Source organism: Natrix helvetica (genome assembly GCF_964273705.1).
Source record: "Natrix helvetica genome assembly, chromosome: 1".
NCBI lineage: Eukaryota > Metazoa > Chordata > Lepidosauria > Squamata > Natricidae > Natrix > Natrix helvetica.
Window position 1 is genome coordinate 104,814,960 of NC_138548.1, and position 17,638 is coordinate 104,832,597.

Genomic DNA, 17,638 nt, shown 5'->3' on the forward strand with positions numbered 1-17,638 from the left:
ATACAAAGAATATGTTTTTCAAACCAGCTATACATCCCATGTAATTGCCATGCCATAGAACAAATTAAGTAGATTATTAATCAACATGTAATTGAGTGCTTAGTCAAATTCTCTACTAAGTGCAAGGTATGCTACTATACAATATACAATACAATTGATCAGGGCAGGGCTATTCAGAGGTGGTATTTGCCAGTTCTCTGAACTTCTCAAAGTTTCCACTACCAGTTCGCAAGAACTGGTCAGAACCGGCTGAATACCATCTCTGATCTTAATGATGCAACTATGTAGAAGTACGTCTGTTTCAGCTGAGAGAAATTGTAACTAAGAACTACAATGCCAAGGCAACCTGTCTTGAAAGAAGTCAATTTTGAAATCTGTTAAGGAAGTTTACCCAATCCAAAAATGAGATAAGGTTAGTGAAGCAAGATTTGTTCTCGATAAATACTTGCTGACCTCTAGTGATTACTGCATTATTTTCCAAGGGCTTTCAGGTGGTCTCTTTATTATCTGCTCTAGATTGACTGCTTTGTAGCTAGCTGGATCGTCTTCCCTTCTTTTTCTGAAGATGGGGCAGATGCACCTGCAGTCTCCATCATTTCTCAAGAATAATTCGTAAGGATCTGGTCAGACCAGATCCTTATGAATTATCAGTTTTTGCAATGTTCTAGAGTTTAACGTATTTAGCTCTGAAGGTTTAAACTCATTCAAGGCAAAGAAATATCCACAGCCCATTTTCTCTCAGTCTCAATCTTCCATCCTGACTCTTTGCAGTTTTTGGGTGGATCCCAGACTTTTTGTTGGAGGAGACTGAACCAGGCTAGGAGTTGAATTGATCTGCTTAGCTGTGAGCATTTTGCCTTTTTCACTGGGCAGATAGCACATTATTTTTCCTTTTGTTCTAAATGTACTTTTAAAAAATATTTTCAGAGAATTGTTCATTCTGAATCTTTGCTTGCCTAACACCAGTTGTACAGGGCCAAGCTGTGTTTCTATACTTTAGCTTTGTGACCTGGTTCTTTTTTCTGTTTCCCATTTACCTTGTTTTTTGTTTTCAGATATTTACTATTTTTTGCATAGTCACAATAGTTTTTCCCCTGAAAGGAATTGTTTGCAGTTTTGTTTTAATATTTCCTTCTTAGAAACTCTCATCCTTTCTTCCAGTAGCTTCTCCTGCCAAAAGATTATACTCAACATTCATTCATTAAACGTTCCCAGGGAGGTACACATTAAATTTCTTAGAAAAAGTACAAGGGATGAAATTCTGAGTGCACAAAGGGGGCAAGCCCTGACATACAAAGATAAGGAGATAACCATTCTAAAACAGATCCCCAAGAAAGTGAGGGAAAAAGAAAAAGTTATTCGCAATTAGCGAATAAATTATACCAGAAGGGGGTGTGGTTTAGATGGTTGATGCCTGAAGGTATGCTAATATTCTGGGAGGAGACAAGAGTCAGAATTAATACACCCATAGAGGCGCAGGCCTTTATGGAAAAAAACAAAGTACTCCTAGAAAAACCAGATGATTCCTCATCAGATACACAGGACACGGAAGGGGCCGGAGCCCTGTCGGCGGGGGGAGATGGGGCAATACCGAGAAAGCTCAGATCACAAAAATGAGTAAGAAAATCCACCTGATATAAACTGATCGAAATTATTAACTGAACTTATATGCTGACTATATGTTACTATTTAATAATGAATTATGTGTAAATGTATACTATGAGTATGGAGGGGGGGTGCACCTACTGCACATTGCAGCTGCCAAAATTTGTAACCTTTCCTTTACCTTTTCCCCTTGTAAAATATCAAAAAAGCCAATAAAACTTTGTTTAAAAAAAAACATTCATTCATTAAAATCCCGCCTCCTTGTTTTTTGAAGTCCAAGACTTCAAAACATGTTTGATTCCACACAGCTTTAGAGTTTTCCTAACAGCAACTTTAATGTTCTTTCCTACCATCTACTTTCCACCTACCCTTTCCACAATCACCAAAACACATGGCTGTGCAGGATTGGGGCACCCAAGATGCTCCTTCCTGCTTCATTGTTTGTGTGTGTTTTTATAAGTCTACTGACTTCCTTGGAGATTGATATTTGCCATTTCAATCCCCACCCTCTCTCATAAAGCAAAATTCCCTGAACAGTTTTGTTAAGACCTTTCCAAAGTGCAGTAATCACATATGAATATGCAACCTTTCAAAGTAACAATTTTTTAAAAGTTCAAGCCATGGGAACATCAATCTCCTGGAAAATATGAAAGATCAAGAGACAGGTAGTCTCAGACAAAAATACATCTGGAATGATTGGCATTTATGCTGGGCCATCTGTTTGCAACATATAGGCAAAACTAGATAGCATGTATTGCTTCCTCTATAGAAAGTTTCAAGTTCTAGATCAGTGGTGGCAAACCTTTTTGGCACTGAGTGCCGAAAGGGGAGCATGCAAACACTCGTCTGGGCCGCAACCTGGACGAGGAGCTGCCAAGGGCACATGTGTGAGACAGAAAATAAACTTTTGGTTTCCAGCGTCCATAAGCACACCAGCCAGCTAGTCTTCCGGGTTTCTAGCAATCATGCACTCATGATAATCAGCTGGCTGGCGCACATGCTCACACAGGAAAATGGAAGATCAGCTTTTCCAGTTTCCAGCACTGCCGTATACACGAAGACCAGCTGATTGTCACACACACATGTGCACCAGAAACCCAGAAGAGGAATGGCCAGGATCGCATGTGCCAGACGACATGGCTCCATGTGCCACTTGGGTAACATGTGCCATAGGTTAGCCATCACGGTTCTAGATTCTATCAAGTAAGTTTAGTACTATTGTGGTTCATAAGCTTCATAGCCATAGACTAACTAGTTTTCTTGCAAAGGATAATTTGTTAACATCCTGATGTTTCCTTAGACACCTCCAAGTTAAAAGGTGTAAGACTGAGGCTAAAATGTCAACATTTAGCATTACTGTCTAACATTTCTTTAAAGCGCCAATCAAACATACTTAAAAAACCAGTTATGAACCATTTATAGCTAATACTCTGGATAAAATTTCACTCCCCCCTCCCAAGGGTGGGCATTCACTTCCCCTAGAGTTTTAATTCTGTCTTGAACATGAAACCAGCTGGGCAGCCCCAAATCCCTCATTTTCTCTCAAACCTAGAAAAGAGAAAATGGCGAACCATCTCTGAAACAACTTTGTCAAGAAAAATCCAGGGCCTTGTCCAGGCAGTCTCCAAAAATCAGACATGACTGAAAGTGAAAAAGATGGAACTGGAGGAAGAATCATTGTGAGATTTTAAATTGATTTGAATTGTATACTGAATTTGAACAAATTCAGTATACCTCCCATCAGTGGAAGATTAAGGCTCACTGGTGCCCTAAGCACTGACAAATCTTGGTGCCCCCCTCCTTTGTACATACTGTACAAACGAAGCCAAGCTTCATTGGTTTTTTTCTTCTTTTTCAACTTTGTGCTGCCCCCTTTAGGCCTGGTGCCCTTAGCCCATGCTTAGTCTGCTTAATGGTTAATACACCACCGCCTCCCATCACGAGCCATGCAAGCACAAAACAAATAATTCCTACTCTAGATATTCACCCAAAAGCATTAATACAGCATCTGTAGTGTGATCGTTTAGTTGAAAGTTTGAGTCATATGTTTTCTCATTAATTTATTGTATGTGATTCACATGGCAGATCTGAGCCATATATAGACTGATGTGCCTCTCAAAGAAAGTGCCCGTTCAATCTTACCCTTTTTAAAAGTGGAGAAGGAAAACCAGTGACAATTGAAGAGAAATCCAAGCAATTTCTTCCTTGCTTCCCAGCAGCAAGTAGATTTATCTTTTAGAGCTGGCTGCTGTGATGCTGAAGAGGTCTTCAAATAAATCTTGAAGAATATGAAGCTGCTTACCCCAAACCCTTGGACTTAATGGCAAATGAGCACCTGCAATGGGATTTGAGACAAATGTTTTGAAACCTTTTTAATGCAGCTGTAGAAATTCCATTCAGATCATTGATGACACTCCAGTGAAAGGTTCTGTGGCCTTTGATCTACCATTAAACATAACTCACAAATGTACTCAAGACAGAATGAAAATTCAGATTTTGGAGGGATCCAGTGTCCCACTTCCATTTCCTCAGCTACCCTTCTGGGCATTCAGCTGGTTCAAAGTCTCCTACCTATTAAACTTTTAGACTTCTTAGGCTTTTACTGATACCTCTATCTCTTTGCCCAAAAACCCATAGGAAAAAAAAATCCTGGAAAATAGATGGTCTAAGAAGAAGTTGTTGAGTGACTGGGGAGAGAGAAAAGAAAATTTATCTGTGTTTCTGTGCCTGCTCACTGGGAAATAACTTTCCCATTTTGCCTGCCTTTACCTAGGCACTTTTGCAGTGCAAACTTCAATTTACACTCTAAGGTAAACCAAAGTCATTGCTGATTTGGCTGTGAACACACAACAGAAAAAGCAGCCCAATAAATCTGATTAAAAGCTTAAAATAATTGCAAGAATAGCAAGCAGTCACTGGGAGTCATGTGGCATACACATTTGATTAATAAAGTACATTTGTATGTGTGTCTCTGTGCAAGAGGGATGCCTTAATGTGTACATAAGTTCATTCTTGGTCCATTGTTCACTCCCCTTTGTTAAATATCTCTAAGTAAATCCAGTGGTAGACCCTTTCATCATTTTTCCCAGTCATTTGAGGTAGAATAATTTCACCTCCATCTCTTATGAAAAAAATTAACAATTAGAAAAAGTAAGTAAGTCATGGAAAAATAATGTTAATTAGAATTGTTGGGTCTCAAGGCAAATTTATATTTATGTATTAATTTATTAGATTTATATTGCCACCCATCTTATGAAGCATAGCTCTTGGAAGCTTACAATTACTGCAGTAGTGTACGTTGCTGATGAAGGAGACATTAGAGAACAGCAGGACAGGAGTGAAGATTTAGATTAAAGTTGGTTGCTGCCCTTGCATGTATATGTGTTTTGATTTTGCATATGTAAATTCAATTTAACTTTGTGTGTATGTTCATATAATATATTTCTGCATCTTTATATCCACATCCACCTGCATACACACACTCACAAATATACACATGCCCAGTAGGATCTACCCACAGGAAGGAAAGAGATTGGCAATAATTTCTTGGAATGGAAAGTTGAAAAGACACTGAAATAGGTGAATTGTCCAGTGGAAGGATAGCCTTCTATCCAGACCAAGTGTCTTCTAAGTTATGTCCAGAACATCTTGGTCCTGATAGAATTTTCCTAACAGAGAGAATAGCCATAGAGTCATACAGTCGGGTTGGTATGATGAACAGAGGAGAGGAACTGTTTAAGGGTGCAGTATGGGTGTGCTTGGAGTCTCCCTATAAATTACTATCAAATCAAGTGCAGTTCACCCTCTTGTGCCCTACTCCATCTTTTAGAGAAGAAAGTTGCCTGGAATATTTTTTGAAAAGCCCTTGCTTGTCAGAATTTGTCTCCCAACAGATGCAAGAGTAATTAAAGTCTCTCACCATTATGATTCCATGCCTTCTTCACAGATCTGCAGTTTGCTTTTGAAAGGCATCGTCCACATCCTTTTGGTTGGATGACACCAATAAGGGTGTTTTATTTGTTCCTTCACATATTTAACCTTCCCTACAACTCAGTCCATTCATTTGGATTTCCGAGTAGAAGCTTTTGCACACAACACCATTCCTTCTTCTTTTCTATTGCTTTTACGCATTCTTAAATGAATTGTATCCTTCATTTCCAGCCACGGGAGTCATCCTATCAGGTCTCCATTATACTATTAAATCATGTGTCCTTTCCTGTATTAAGAGGTCAATCTAATCTCATTTCCCATACTCTTGAGTATTAGTGTATAAAAAATGAAGGCTGTGAGCTTTACGAACCAAGGTTCTTTCTCATGTTTTACTGAGCGGTTTAAAGAGACCTAATTTCATCAATGCTCCCAATTTCTACAGTGCAGTAGTTTTTGTCTTAAGTCCTCATTTCAGAGTTTAAGTTTTGGTTTCCATCTTCTGCTAGACTTCCTACTCAAGCTTGCTATGCTTTGGCCAAGCACATCCCTACCAGTTCTTGTGAGGTGCGATCCATCTTCTAGATAACCCATGGTTTCAGAAACCAAATAAATGCCAACAGTATCATCTTTGTAGGGAGTTGCTGACTTGCATTATTCTTTCTCTTTCCAGTTCTCTTCCACAGTTTGGAAGGATGAATGGGAATTATTACCTGAGCCCAAGGATCTTGAGCTTCTTTCTAAAAATTTCCAACTGATGAAATAGTTGTAACTGTTATTTTGCAGTATTATTGACCTCCTATGTATTAGCAGAAAAGGACAAGTCTCCATGGACTTGATAACTCTTCAAAGGACACTTCAGAGACTCATGAGTATGGTTGGCGTATATATGCTTCAATTCTCCACAACAATGAACCATTAACTACTCTCATTGTCTTCTTACAGGGCAAATTTTCATTCTCTCTGCTCTTTAGAAAACCATTGTTCTATTTTCCATGTTTTAGTTTTTCCTCTCTGCCATTTGGGGAAGCATTGTCCTGTCCTCCATGTTCTGTCTTCCATATTCTTTTCACAAAGACATGAAAATAGTTTCTAAATTTTAGCATTCCAGAATATCTTCTATGTCTGGTCTTTCAACTTGTCACTCTTACCCACTGGCCTGACTCCACTGTTTTATTGTCTTTCTTATGGAAAGTTGCTTTCACTGTCAGTTTCTGTTGCTGAACTTTCTTTCTTTCAACTAATAAATTCTCCTCAGCTGAAATGTGGCCATTTGCTGTTCCAATACTTTAGCTTTTTCTTGACTACTATGAACTTGCATTTCCACTGTTTTCAATCAGGAAGAATCATTGCAGGCACAATTTGCAGACTCTGTAAACTGATCAGTCCAACTAGCATACCCCAGGATCTAGTATATACAAAGCCTCTCTATCTATGTATATTTGTGTGTATGTCAGTGGTGGGTTCCGGATCCCATTCCAACCGGTACGGTTGGAAAGGTCCCGGCAGCATCCACATGCATCTTAGCGCTCTGCGAGCCTCCGCGATGTTCCAGCTGCTCAGCGAAGCATCACGCAGGCACTGTGTGCAGAAGTGCCAAAAACTTGAAAGACCGGTAAGGAGTTCGGGCGGGTGGGCCCTCCGGAGCACCGTACCGGAACGGTATCCGGTGCTCCAGGCAGGTTCCCCACCACTGGTGTATGTGTGCACATAGATACAAGTTATCCATAATGACATTTTTGATAAGTAGGAAGAGTTGGAATAAGCTACAAAATAAGAGAGCAATGTTTGACAGGAAGTACTATAAGAATTCGTTTATTTAGTAGTGCAGACAGATTCCTTAATATCTGGAGGTAATAAGCCAGTTTTATGATGGGAAAATATGAATGCCCTTGTAACTAATATTAATCATGCTGTCAGGATCAGGTTCTCTGTTCACTTTGCAAACAAAACCAAAGTTACACAAACTGCCTAGAAAGACCGCTTAGGACACCGATTTTAGCTTGGAGAATTTCCCAGCAACATCCTCATTTGATAGGCCCTCTCTTTTTCTGACTCCTAGGTGTGCCAATGTTATCGGTGCAACCAAAAGGAAAGCAGAAGGGCTGCGCCGGCTGCAATCGTAAGATCAAGGACCGCTACCTTCTGAAGGCCTTGGATAAGTACTGGCATGAGGATTGCTTAAAGTGTGCCTGCTGCGACTGTCGCCTGGGAGAGGTTGGATCAACACTTTACACAAAAGCAAATCTCATCCTCTGCCGCAGAGATTACCTGAGGTAAATGGATATGGTTGTGCATATGGTTGGGCTATGATTATCTTACTCAGCTTAGCTCCCTTGCTCTGGCTGTATAAAGTAGATTTAGCTGTATGAACAAGACTTCCAGTTGGAGGTTAGCAAAAGGATGCTGGGGTCCAGTGTGAGTTCTTAATCTTCTCAAAGCCAAGCTGGAAGGTACATAAATGATTGAAGGTATGTAGCTTGTTAGCTGTTGGGGAGCCCCAGAGCACCTACTGAAATGGAAAGGACAGATAAGGCCATGGGGAGAAATTATTTGGATATTCATCTCGTGAATGGACAAAAAAGGCCTTTGCACAATTCCTAAACTCTAAAGCTGGCTTAATAAAGCGCAGTTACTTTGTTGACCTAATATGCTGTACCTCTGTCCCTTCACCTTCAAAATTCACCATATTATGATGGCCTGGTTCAATGATACGATAATAGCCGGATTTGTACAATACCCTGAACCACAATCTACCTAGCCCCATTTTAAGTTAATGTATGTGTTGTGCAGACTTGCCAATATGTAATTAATCTGTCCCTATGTGGGCGAGAGTCAAGTTTTTTTATTTCTTTATAGGAGGTAATCAAAAAGATTTTTCTGCAAAAGAGCAATAGCACCAACTCTTGAAGCAGTCTTCCTGCAATAATTGGTTTGTTAACAAAATTATTTTCAGTATAATACAAAACTCATCATCTTGAAACAAGATTGAATTATGCACATGTTCTGGGCAGAAATGTCTCTTTTATATAGCAATCAATATATCCCTTTCTTAATTAAACTGTAGCTTGCATTTTCCTAGAAATGCTCTCTTCAATGGCTTCCCGAAGCTCTTATTTAAATTAATATTGTGGAATCGGTGAAAATAGCTTTGTTAATAGAGCTTCGGAAAATTTCTCCATTTACTGGGATTATTTATATGTGAACATGGGGGATGCCAGTAGAACATAGCAATTGCCCTTCCTTTGATTCATTAGTAGAATTTCTATTCCATTTCACTAAAAATAATTCAACTGATTCAGTAAACAAATATATAAATGTTATAATAAAAAAGTACACCAAGGTGGACCTCAGTGGAAATGCCATAACTCAGCCCTGAAATAATATTACATTTCCTTCTATGTTAGGACAAATAGAATAGAAAGGCAAACAATAATTGCAAATAATAAGTAAGGAAAATATGCATAAAATATCCATACGTTTTGATGGTATATACAAAGACTGTATTCCTAAACATATTTACTTAGGAATAAGTCACATTGAACTCAGTAAGATGATAACAAATCAGGGCACATTTAACAATCTGCTTAGGGTGACAATTCTATATGTGTTTATTATTTTAATCCATTGAAGAATATATCAGACTGACCCAGGATCTGATGAGATTTGTAATATTTTCCAAAAATTAGAAAGTTGATAAAAGTCTTTTCCTTTATTCTTTCAAAAAGATCTCTGCACGCCTGATGGCTACCTATACTTTGAAAAGTAGAAGCTTTTTTTCCTATCAGAGTTTCCTGCCATGGATCTGCTGACAGTAATGCAGATGGACAGATGGATCTTCTGGCTACCGGTGGAATTTATAATGGAATTCTTTTCAGCCCTGTTGATTAGAATTACGTAAAATTAAATTGTGAAAGCATTAGGGGGAACAGAGTAGATTTGCCAGATAATAAAATGACCTTTTAAAATAGCACCATAAAATCCATTTCACCACTACATAGTTGGAAGTGACCTCAGAGTTCATAAAACAATCTTTTCTCAGGGTAGAATCTGCCAAAGCATTTTCAACAGCTGGCTACTCAGACTCTGAAGACATCCAGTGAAGGGGAACACACCATTTTATGAGGCAACCATCCCCTTGACAGCTCTCGCCCTCAGGAAATTCTTCCTGATATTCAACCCAAATTTACTTTGCTATATTTCCGATCCATTGGTTCTGGTCCACTTTCTGGGTCATCAACATTTATGTTTACTCCCTCTTATTTTTGACAGCCTTTGGATATTTGACAATTTCATGATATCTCTTCTTGGTCTTCTTTTCTGCAAACCAACCCTATTCCATTTCTTTAATTATTCCTCACAGGACATGATTTCTAGTTTCTTCATCATCTTGGTGGCAGTCCCCTGAACCTATTTTAGTTTATCAATATCCTTTGCAGATAGTACCAATATGCTGTAGCCGGTGTTCCAATAGACCAGGGGTCAGCAACCCACAGCTCTGAGGCTGCATGTGGCTCTTTCATTCCTCTGCTGCGGATCCCTGTCACTGGTCGGCTCCACAATTGATAGGACTTTTGGTTAGGACAGTTAGAGTGTAGAGTCCTGGCAGTGATGTCAGGAGTTTCCCCGGAGTCTGCCGGCAACAGGCAAGCCGCGTCTGATTGGTCAAGACGCGGCTCAGCTGAACGCGGGCAATCCGTGCATCCTGATTGGCCTCCCTGCTTGACAGCTCCATATAAATAGCTGTCAGGCAGGGACAGCTCCCGCTTCTCTCCTGTACTTTGTACTTTGCCGTCTGTGAATAAAGTTAGCTTTGAATTTGCCTCACGGCGTCTGTCTGAGTTCCTGCCTACTTAACATAGAGGAAAAAGGGACGCTGCACTAGGAAGAGACTCTATGGTGGGGGAACTGGACTTCCGGTCAACTCCAGAGTTGAACGGGAGGGCTTTTGTTTAGGACCTTTGTGGCTCTTTCAGTGTTTAAGGTTGCCGACCCCTGCAATAGACCCTGACAAGTAAGACCAGAATAGGATATTTTGTTCTGTAATCTGAACTCTGTGTCCTACTAATACATTTCAAAGTAGTATTTACCTTTTTAACAGCTACATCATAATGTACACATGTTCATCTACTGCGTAACAAGCAGTTACACACAAGGCACGAAGAGAGCTAGCTTGAGGGAATGTGCACGCACGGCAGAAACAAGGAGTTGTCTGAGAGTGAAATAAATAGAAACATCAGTCCACAATAGAACTTGGGTTGAGAGATGGAAGCATACAGTAGTCCAGTCACCAAGACGATGGTTAGCCAGTTAGAGTTGAAGAGTCAAGGTTAAGGATATAAGCATAGATCAAAGGCACAGGAATATGAATCTAAGGTTGATGCAGTTATTCCCAATAAGTGGGGAACTGTTGGTGGCTGCTTGGCTCTCCATGTCTCTCAGAATGTCCTTGGACTCCATCTTCTTCCAGGATGGTCAGATCCCTGATGAACTCACTCTTCTCTCACCTGCTCCGATGGATGGCTGTCTCAAGTGATTGACTGCATATGGAAACTAGAGGATGACACTCTGGTAAATTACACCCTCGTCCTCTGATCCCTTTAGTAGGTGTCATCCTTACAAGGTAGTCCATACAGAAAGGAAGGAAAATAGACTTTATTGTACATTAACAGAATCTTTTCAAGTCTAAAAGTACATTTGTTCCCTATCACTTTACAATGCAAAAAATGAGGGAAGATCCCTTCTGGGACATTTGCCAAATTATTTTTGCAAGCTTAGGCTGCCTGTTACCTGACTCTGTGGCTCTTCCCACTGCCTTCCACTGTCATTCCTACATTCAGGGGATAATTAGCACTTTGTATTGAGCCCTGAAGCTTATTGATAACTAATGCAGTGATTATAGTTTTATTGTTATTATCCAATAGTAGATCTGATCTATCAGTAGTTTAGAAGTAGTTTGTCTGTCACATTTTGTACCATCTGCATGACCTGCACCAATGACAAATCCAAAACGGTATCTCTTAATGATGATATATCAAATGCTGTTAAGAGGTTTATTAGGATCAAGAGGAGCACATCTTGCTGCATCTTTGCCCTGGTGAAATTTGTCTACCGGAATGACTATTTCCTAAGATGAGAAGTGGGGGAGATGGGATATCAACTGCAGCCAGAAAGAGGGTGCACCACTGCCTCTTTTAATGTTTGAAACTAAACCTTTTATCCCAAGTCCGAATGATTCTGAACAGGGACAAACAATGAGACACAATAAATGTGGCGAGGAGTTGAAACTACGCTGCCCATATATGTTTGAACTAATGTTGCTGTTGTCCCAAAGGGGCACCTAGAGCTTCTTGGATAAGAAGCGAAACACCTTCAGAGAAAAACCAAAAATTCCAGTTGCCTCTTTAAAAAAAGCACCTTTGGGACATCCATGGCCTGGATGACTGAAAATCTCCATAGACAATTAATGTTCTGTTACTAATGCTCAGTCATGTCCACGTTTAGTCTTCCACTTAATCTCCTTTGACTCCTCAAGCAGGATACCAGCTTAATTAGACTCTTGCCCTTGTGGAGTGATCTGTGATCCTCAGTTTGATCAGAAAGTAATCTGACCATGCCAAAGGAGGGATGTCAATACAGCAGTAAAACCAGATCAGGTATGTACCTGCTCATCTGTGTTGGGGCTATCTGATTTGTACAAACCCACGGAGGCCATGAATTTATTACTCTCCTCCAGAACATAGAGATGAAAGTAACATAAAACCAGAAGCTATGGAGACTCAAGTATCAGCACTGAAATGACCCAGGGGTTCAAGATCAGCTAGGCAGGCAGTAAATTAACAGCCACTCTAGTGGTTTACAGAATGTGTATTATTCCTCTTAACATTTAAATCAAGGACAAGTAGTCCAGAAATAGTATCTGGTATTCCAATACACTATATCAACTACTGCCTTTCATGTCAAGTCTTAATTGCAGCTATGATACTTCTCTTCATCATTTTACTGTCATCCGTGGTGCCTACTGCCAAGTTTATCACCCTCTAAGGATATACGTTCTTGTGCCTCAGTTTTCCAGCTGATCTGTGGTCCCTTTCAGTTTGATGTTCTCTAGTTCTGCCAGTCCAAAGGTTCTCTAACGTCACTCCCCCACTCAACATTCTCAAGCCATTCTCTCCCCAGTTACATGAAATGCTCACGTTCACTCTTCTCAGGCTTCTAACTTTCACCCACACATTCTTCTCCACTGTAGCCACTTAAAAATGCTGAATCCCAAAATAAAATCCTGCACTTACACAACTCACAGATAACGCAGTAATTACTTAAACCAACATCTACTGTACTTTTCGCCCTATAAGACGCTCCGGAATATAAGACGCACCCAATTTTAAAGGAGGAAAATCTAGAAAAAAAAGATTCTGAACCAAATACTGTAGTAAAATATTTTATATCAACTGTATAAAGTTAACAGCAGTTTAAGAACAATTTTATGTCCCCCATTTTTAGATGACCCAGGCAATGTTCCCTCTAATTTTTTTTCAGTGTGAGCAGAAAAGTACAATATTTGAGCGGCACATTTTTATGCCTGAGCAGCACCTGAATTTTTTTCACAGGTGTCACCTAAGACAACAACAAAATCAGTATTATTTGAAACTCAAAGTTATGTTTATTCAAGGTACCCGCTTAATTAAAAGTGTTATATAGTATCACTTAACAACGCTCCTGCTTAGTAACCAAAATGTTGGGTCAGGAACTCTGGCATTGAAGCATGCAAGTCTTAAAGCTGTCAAGTTACAAGATCCTTGCATCCCTAACCCTTTAGGGAAAAAAAGCCCAAGGGGTCTTCAAACTTGACAGCTTTAAGACTTGTGGACTTCAACTCCCAGAATTCCTCCTCCAGTCATGTTGGCTCAGGAACTCTGGCATTGAAGCATGTAAGTCTTAAAGCTGTCAAGTTACAAGACCCTTGCACCCTTAACCCTTTAGAAAAAAAACAACCCAGGGTCTTCAAACCTGACAGCTTGAAGACTTGTGGACTTCAACTCCCAGAGTTCCTCCTCCAGTCATGTTGGCTCAGGAACTCTGGCACTGAAACATGCAAGTCTTAAAGCTGTCAAGTTGCAAGACCCTTGCACCCTTAAACCTTAAAAAAAAAACCAGGGTCTTCAAACCTGACAGCTTGAAGACTTGTGGACTTCAACTCCCAGAATTCCTCCTCCAGTCATGTTGCAGCGACGTCATCTGCGTGGATCTGCTCCATCTTCGGTTTTTTTCACAGGGTGCAGGGCTGCTGCTGAAGATGCCAATAACGAGCCCTTGCCGCCACCAGAATAACAGCTGCCTTCTCTTCCTCCTCCAACAGCACCACCACATTTGGAGTGAAGCCGCCAAAGCTCCCGCTGGTGCCCACACCCATGGCAGCGGCGGCAGCGCGTCCCCCTCCACTCGGAGCATCTGAGCTGGGCACCGCGTTACCCTGCTGTCCCCTCCTCCGCCGTGCTTTTGAGAAGCCATGAGGCTTTTTTCCCCCTGCTGCCCTCCGCCGCCTTCCTACTGGTTCCCGCCCGTGGCAGTGGTGGTGGTGCGTCCCCCTCCACTCGGAGCATCTGAGCTGGGCACCGCGTTACCCTGCTGCCCCCTCCTCCTCCGCCGTGCTTTTGAGAAGCCATGAGGCTTTTTTCCCCTGCTGCCCTCCACCGCCTTCCTACTGGCTCCCGCGGCTCATGGCTCCTCAAAAGCACAGCAGAGGAGGAGGGGGCTGGGGTAACGGGGCTCAGCTCAGATGCTCCGAACAGAGGGGGAGGCGCTGCTGCCATGGGCGGGGGCGCCGGCGGGAGCTTTGGCGGCTTCACTTCTCACTGTCAGGAAATCTGCCACAGCGTCGGGCAGCAAATGTGGTGCTGTTAGAGGAGGAGGAGGCGGCAGCAGATATTCCAGTAGCGGCAGGGGCTTTGAGGGTTTATTTTAGCCGCAGCGCTGGGCGCAAGCAGCTAGGATTGGCCATCCACAAAGGACCTCCCTGGGCTTGCTTTGCTGAACTAGAGTCAGTCACCCCGCGCTCACCAAAACAAGTCCGGGAAGGTCCTTTGTGGGCGGCCAGTTCTAGCCATCTGCAAAGGACCTCCCCAGCCTCCGGCGCCTGTGACAGCACAAAACACCGCGCAGCAGTTGGAAACTGCTGCGCGGTGTTTTGTTGCCGCGCACCTTAGAGGGAACAGTGGACCCGGGTGGCTACATTCGGCTTATAAGACGCACTAAGATTTTCACCCTCTTTTTTGGAGTAAAAAAGTGCATCTTATAGGGCGAAAAATACGGTAACTAAATCCTGATTTAAACAATAAATCTGTAGGGAGGGAGGGAGAGAGAAGGAAGGGGAGAGAAGGAAGGAGAAAGAGAATGATTACCCTGGCATGACATGAGAGTGACAAAGGCATATTGGCTCTTGTTAATTATTGCATTCCTATTTAGGTGCTCACAAATATGCTGCTTGAGGAATTGCCAGTTTAATGTTTAGCTATTTATTTATTAAATTTGCTCATAAGAGCAAGAAAGTTTAAATGACCAGGGTACAAAACTAAAGCTAATATATAAAAAGAGAAAAGAGCAATAAACAGGAAAAACATAGAAAAGTAAACAAAAACTGATGGTGACATCCTATCAAATACCTTCTAGAAGAAGCTTTATTTCACTGATTTCCAGAAGGCTACTGCCAAACACATAGGCATCAAAGGAACAGCTCTGTAATTTTGCAGGTCCTCCTGGTTTCATTGTTTTGAAGTTTAGGGTATTGCCCTACTCCACAAGTCTTCTGGACTTCACCCATTGTCTAGGAGTGTTCACAGATTATAGTTAGTGGTCCTGTGTCTTTTTGTATTTTAGCAGGCGGCCAACCCTCCATTTTCACTGGCAGAGGCATCGCAAGCCAGTTATTTGTGTTTCCAGGACGGCCTGGCAGGCCAGATCTAAGCATCCCATGGGTCAGATCTGGCCCCCAGACCTTGAGTTTGACACCCCTGTTTTAAAGGTTTTCAAACTACCTGCTGCCTGCAAAGGGCTATTTCCATAACAAATCAGCTGAGAAGTTCTGCAACTAAAGAAGCACACTAGAAATTCAGTTCAGGTCATCTTCCCATTTGTAATTCATTAACATAGAGTCACACATTTGTCTAGGTTTCCCATATAGTTGCACAATGCCAGCATAGCTTTATATCAAATGTAGGGATTTGGAATCTCCCCGTCTGGTTTTTTTTTTTAATAATTACATTAAGGATTGCAATTGCAAAGATAAAAACTAGTAAAGGCTTTAAAAAATAAAAGTAAAAAGTGCAAATAAGAAAAGTACATCCATATTATATCCTATATTTCATAGACAAATTCTAGAACCTTGTTATTCAGTCCTGATCAGCAAAAATCCATTAAAAGCTACAGAAGTAACAACATAACTGTATATTTTAAACTTGATCAGTTATACCAACTTTATATTATTTCCCTTTACTTTTAACAAATCTAGTCTTTAATCCCTTCAAAAAATGTCCTAAACCTTTATTTCTTTTTTTCCCCTTTGTCTCTTCTCACCAAATCTTTCAACAGTTTAACAGATTTCCTTTGTAAAGTCCATATAGGAAAAATATTCAAGTCACTGTCTTAGTTTGTTATTGTATGTCCCTTTTAATTATTAAAACATCAGCTGTGTTTCTTTGTATTCCCAGTAATTCATCTTATTTTTGGATCCTTCTTGTATTCAGTCATTTTTAAAATCTATTTTCATCTTATGCAGTTAACTTGTTTCTCTTCCATAACATAACCATACACTGTCTATTTATGATGAAATATGTTCTTAAAATTAACTTCTGAATCCATTGTTCTTAAATATCTTCAGTATATCAAAAAAATGCTTTGCTCCATTTTGTGTTAGCTGGTCAAATAGGTGTTCTTTTCCTTTAATTATAATCTTTACTTTGTTCTGGCTCCCTCTAGTGTCCAATTTACAAAATCCCATTCTATCATCCCCCCCCCTCTTTTTTTTTCCCCTTCAAAACATCAGCTATTTCCCACAGGAAAGATTCTTTCAATTAATTTCAAAATCCTATTTCAAGCCCATCTAAACCTTTAATCCATTTATAAATTTCCAAAAACAACATTCTAATCACCCTTTTACTGTTTATTCCCTAGAACTGCTAAATCCTTACACTTGTACTTGAAAACTTATTTTGTTGAGGATTGAAGAAAACTTTCCCAATGAAAGCTTCAAACATGCCATTCTGAAGGTTCTTAATATTCGAAAAAATAGCAAAAAGATAATTTGAGAGGTGATTAAGAAATTATGCTTGGCTGAGCTTTATGTCCATAAAGCCTACGTTATGATTGTGGGTGAAGTTGGTTTCCCTTGATTTCCAGTTTCTCCACTAACCAGCCAACTTCAAAAACTATTGATTTCTGTAGTCTATTCATGAATAGCAGTCGTTCAGAGTGTATGTAGGCAATCCCATGATTTCTTCTTGCTCCAGAGATATTTCACTGGCCAGGATTTGTGTTTTGGTTGCTAATTTTGGTCACAATGCTGTCCCCACTCCTTCAGAGATTTCAAACTTACCATGTCCTCACCAGAAGTCAAATCACCTGTCTATTTGGATCGTGCACAAGTATGCCACTCTCTTATTAGCTGTTTTTCAATGTGGGGACATGGGAGGAGGCAAGTGTTCTAGATTATTGAAACAACAGCTCCTTTGTTTCATTGCCTAGATATTCTTTCCTTGGAATATTGGTTTTACCAATTCAGCTGTCAATATAGGATGAAGCTGTTAATATCTTGTTTGTTTCCTGGGTAAAATCATTATCATTTTGCAAGACAGTACAGCTTTCACATATTAAAATTGTTTTTCATTTCTAGGGAGATTCTCAGTCGTTCAGATCATGGTTGTCCCAAAGGTGCTTTTTCAAGAGGCAACTGGACTTTCTGGTTTTTCTTTGAAGACGTTTCGCTTCTCCTCCAAGAAGCTTCTTCAGCTCTGACTGGATAGTGGGGAATGAAAGGATTCAACAGGCTTCACACACCATTTGCACTACTCAGATGACTCAGATAAACTGCCACGTGGCCTCAACAACTTGC

At 40.5% G+C, this 17,638-nt stretch overlaps 1 protein-coding gene across 4 annotated transcripts in view; it reads left to right on the forward strand.

The window, feature by feature from the left end:
- LMO1 (LIM domain only 1) overlaps positions 1-17,638 on the forward strand; it is a 138,028-nt gene that overhangs the window by 76,125 nt on the left and 44,265 nt on the right. For all 4 annotated transcript variants that reach the window (XM_081946572.1, XM_081946574.1, XM_081946573.1 and 1 more), the window contains one exon: positions 7,595-7,808. In XM_081946572.1, coding sequence (XP_081802698.1) covers positions 7,595-7,808 — 214 coding nt within the window. The remainder of the gene's footprint in view (positions 1-7,594; positions 7,809-17,638) is intronic.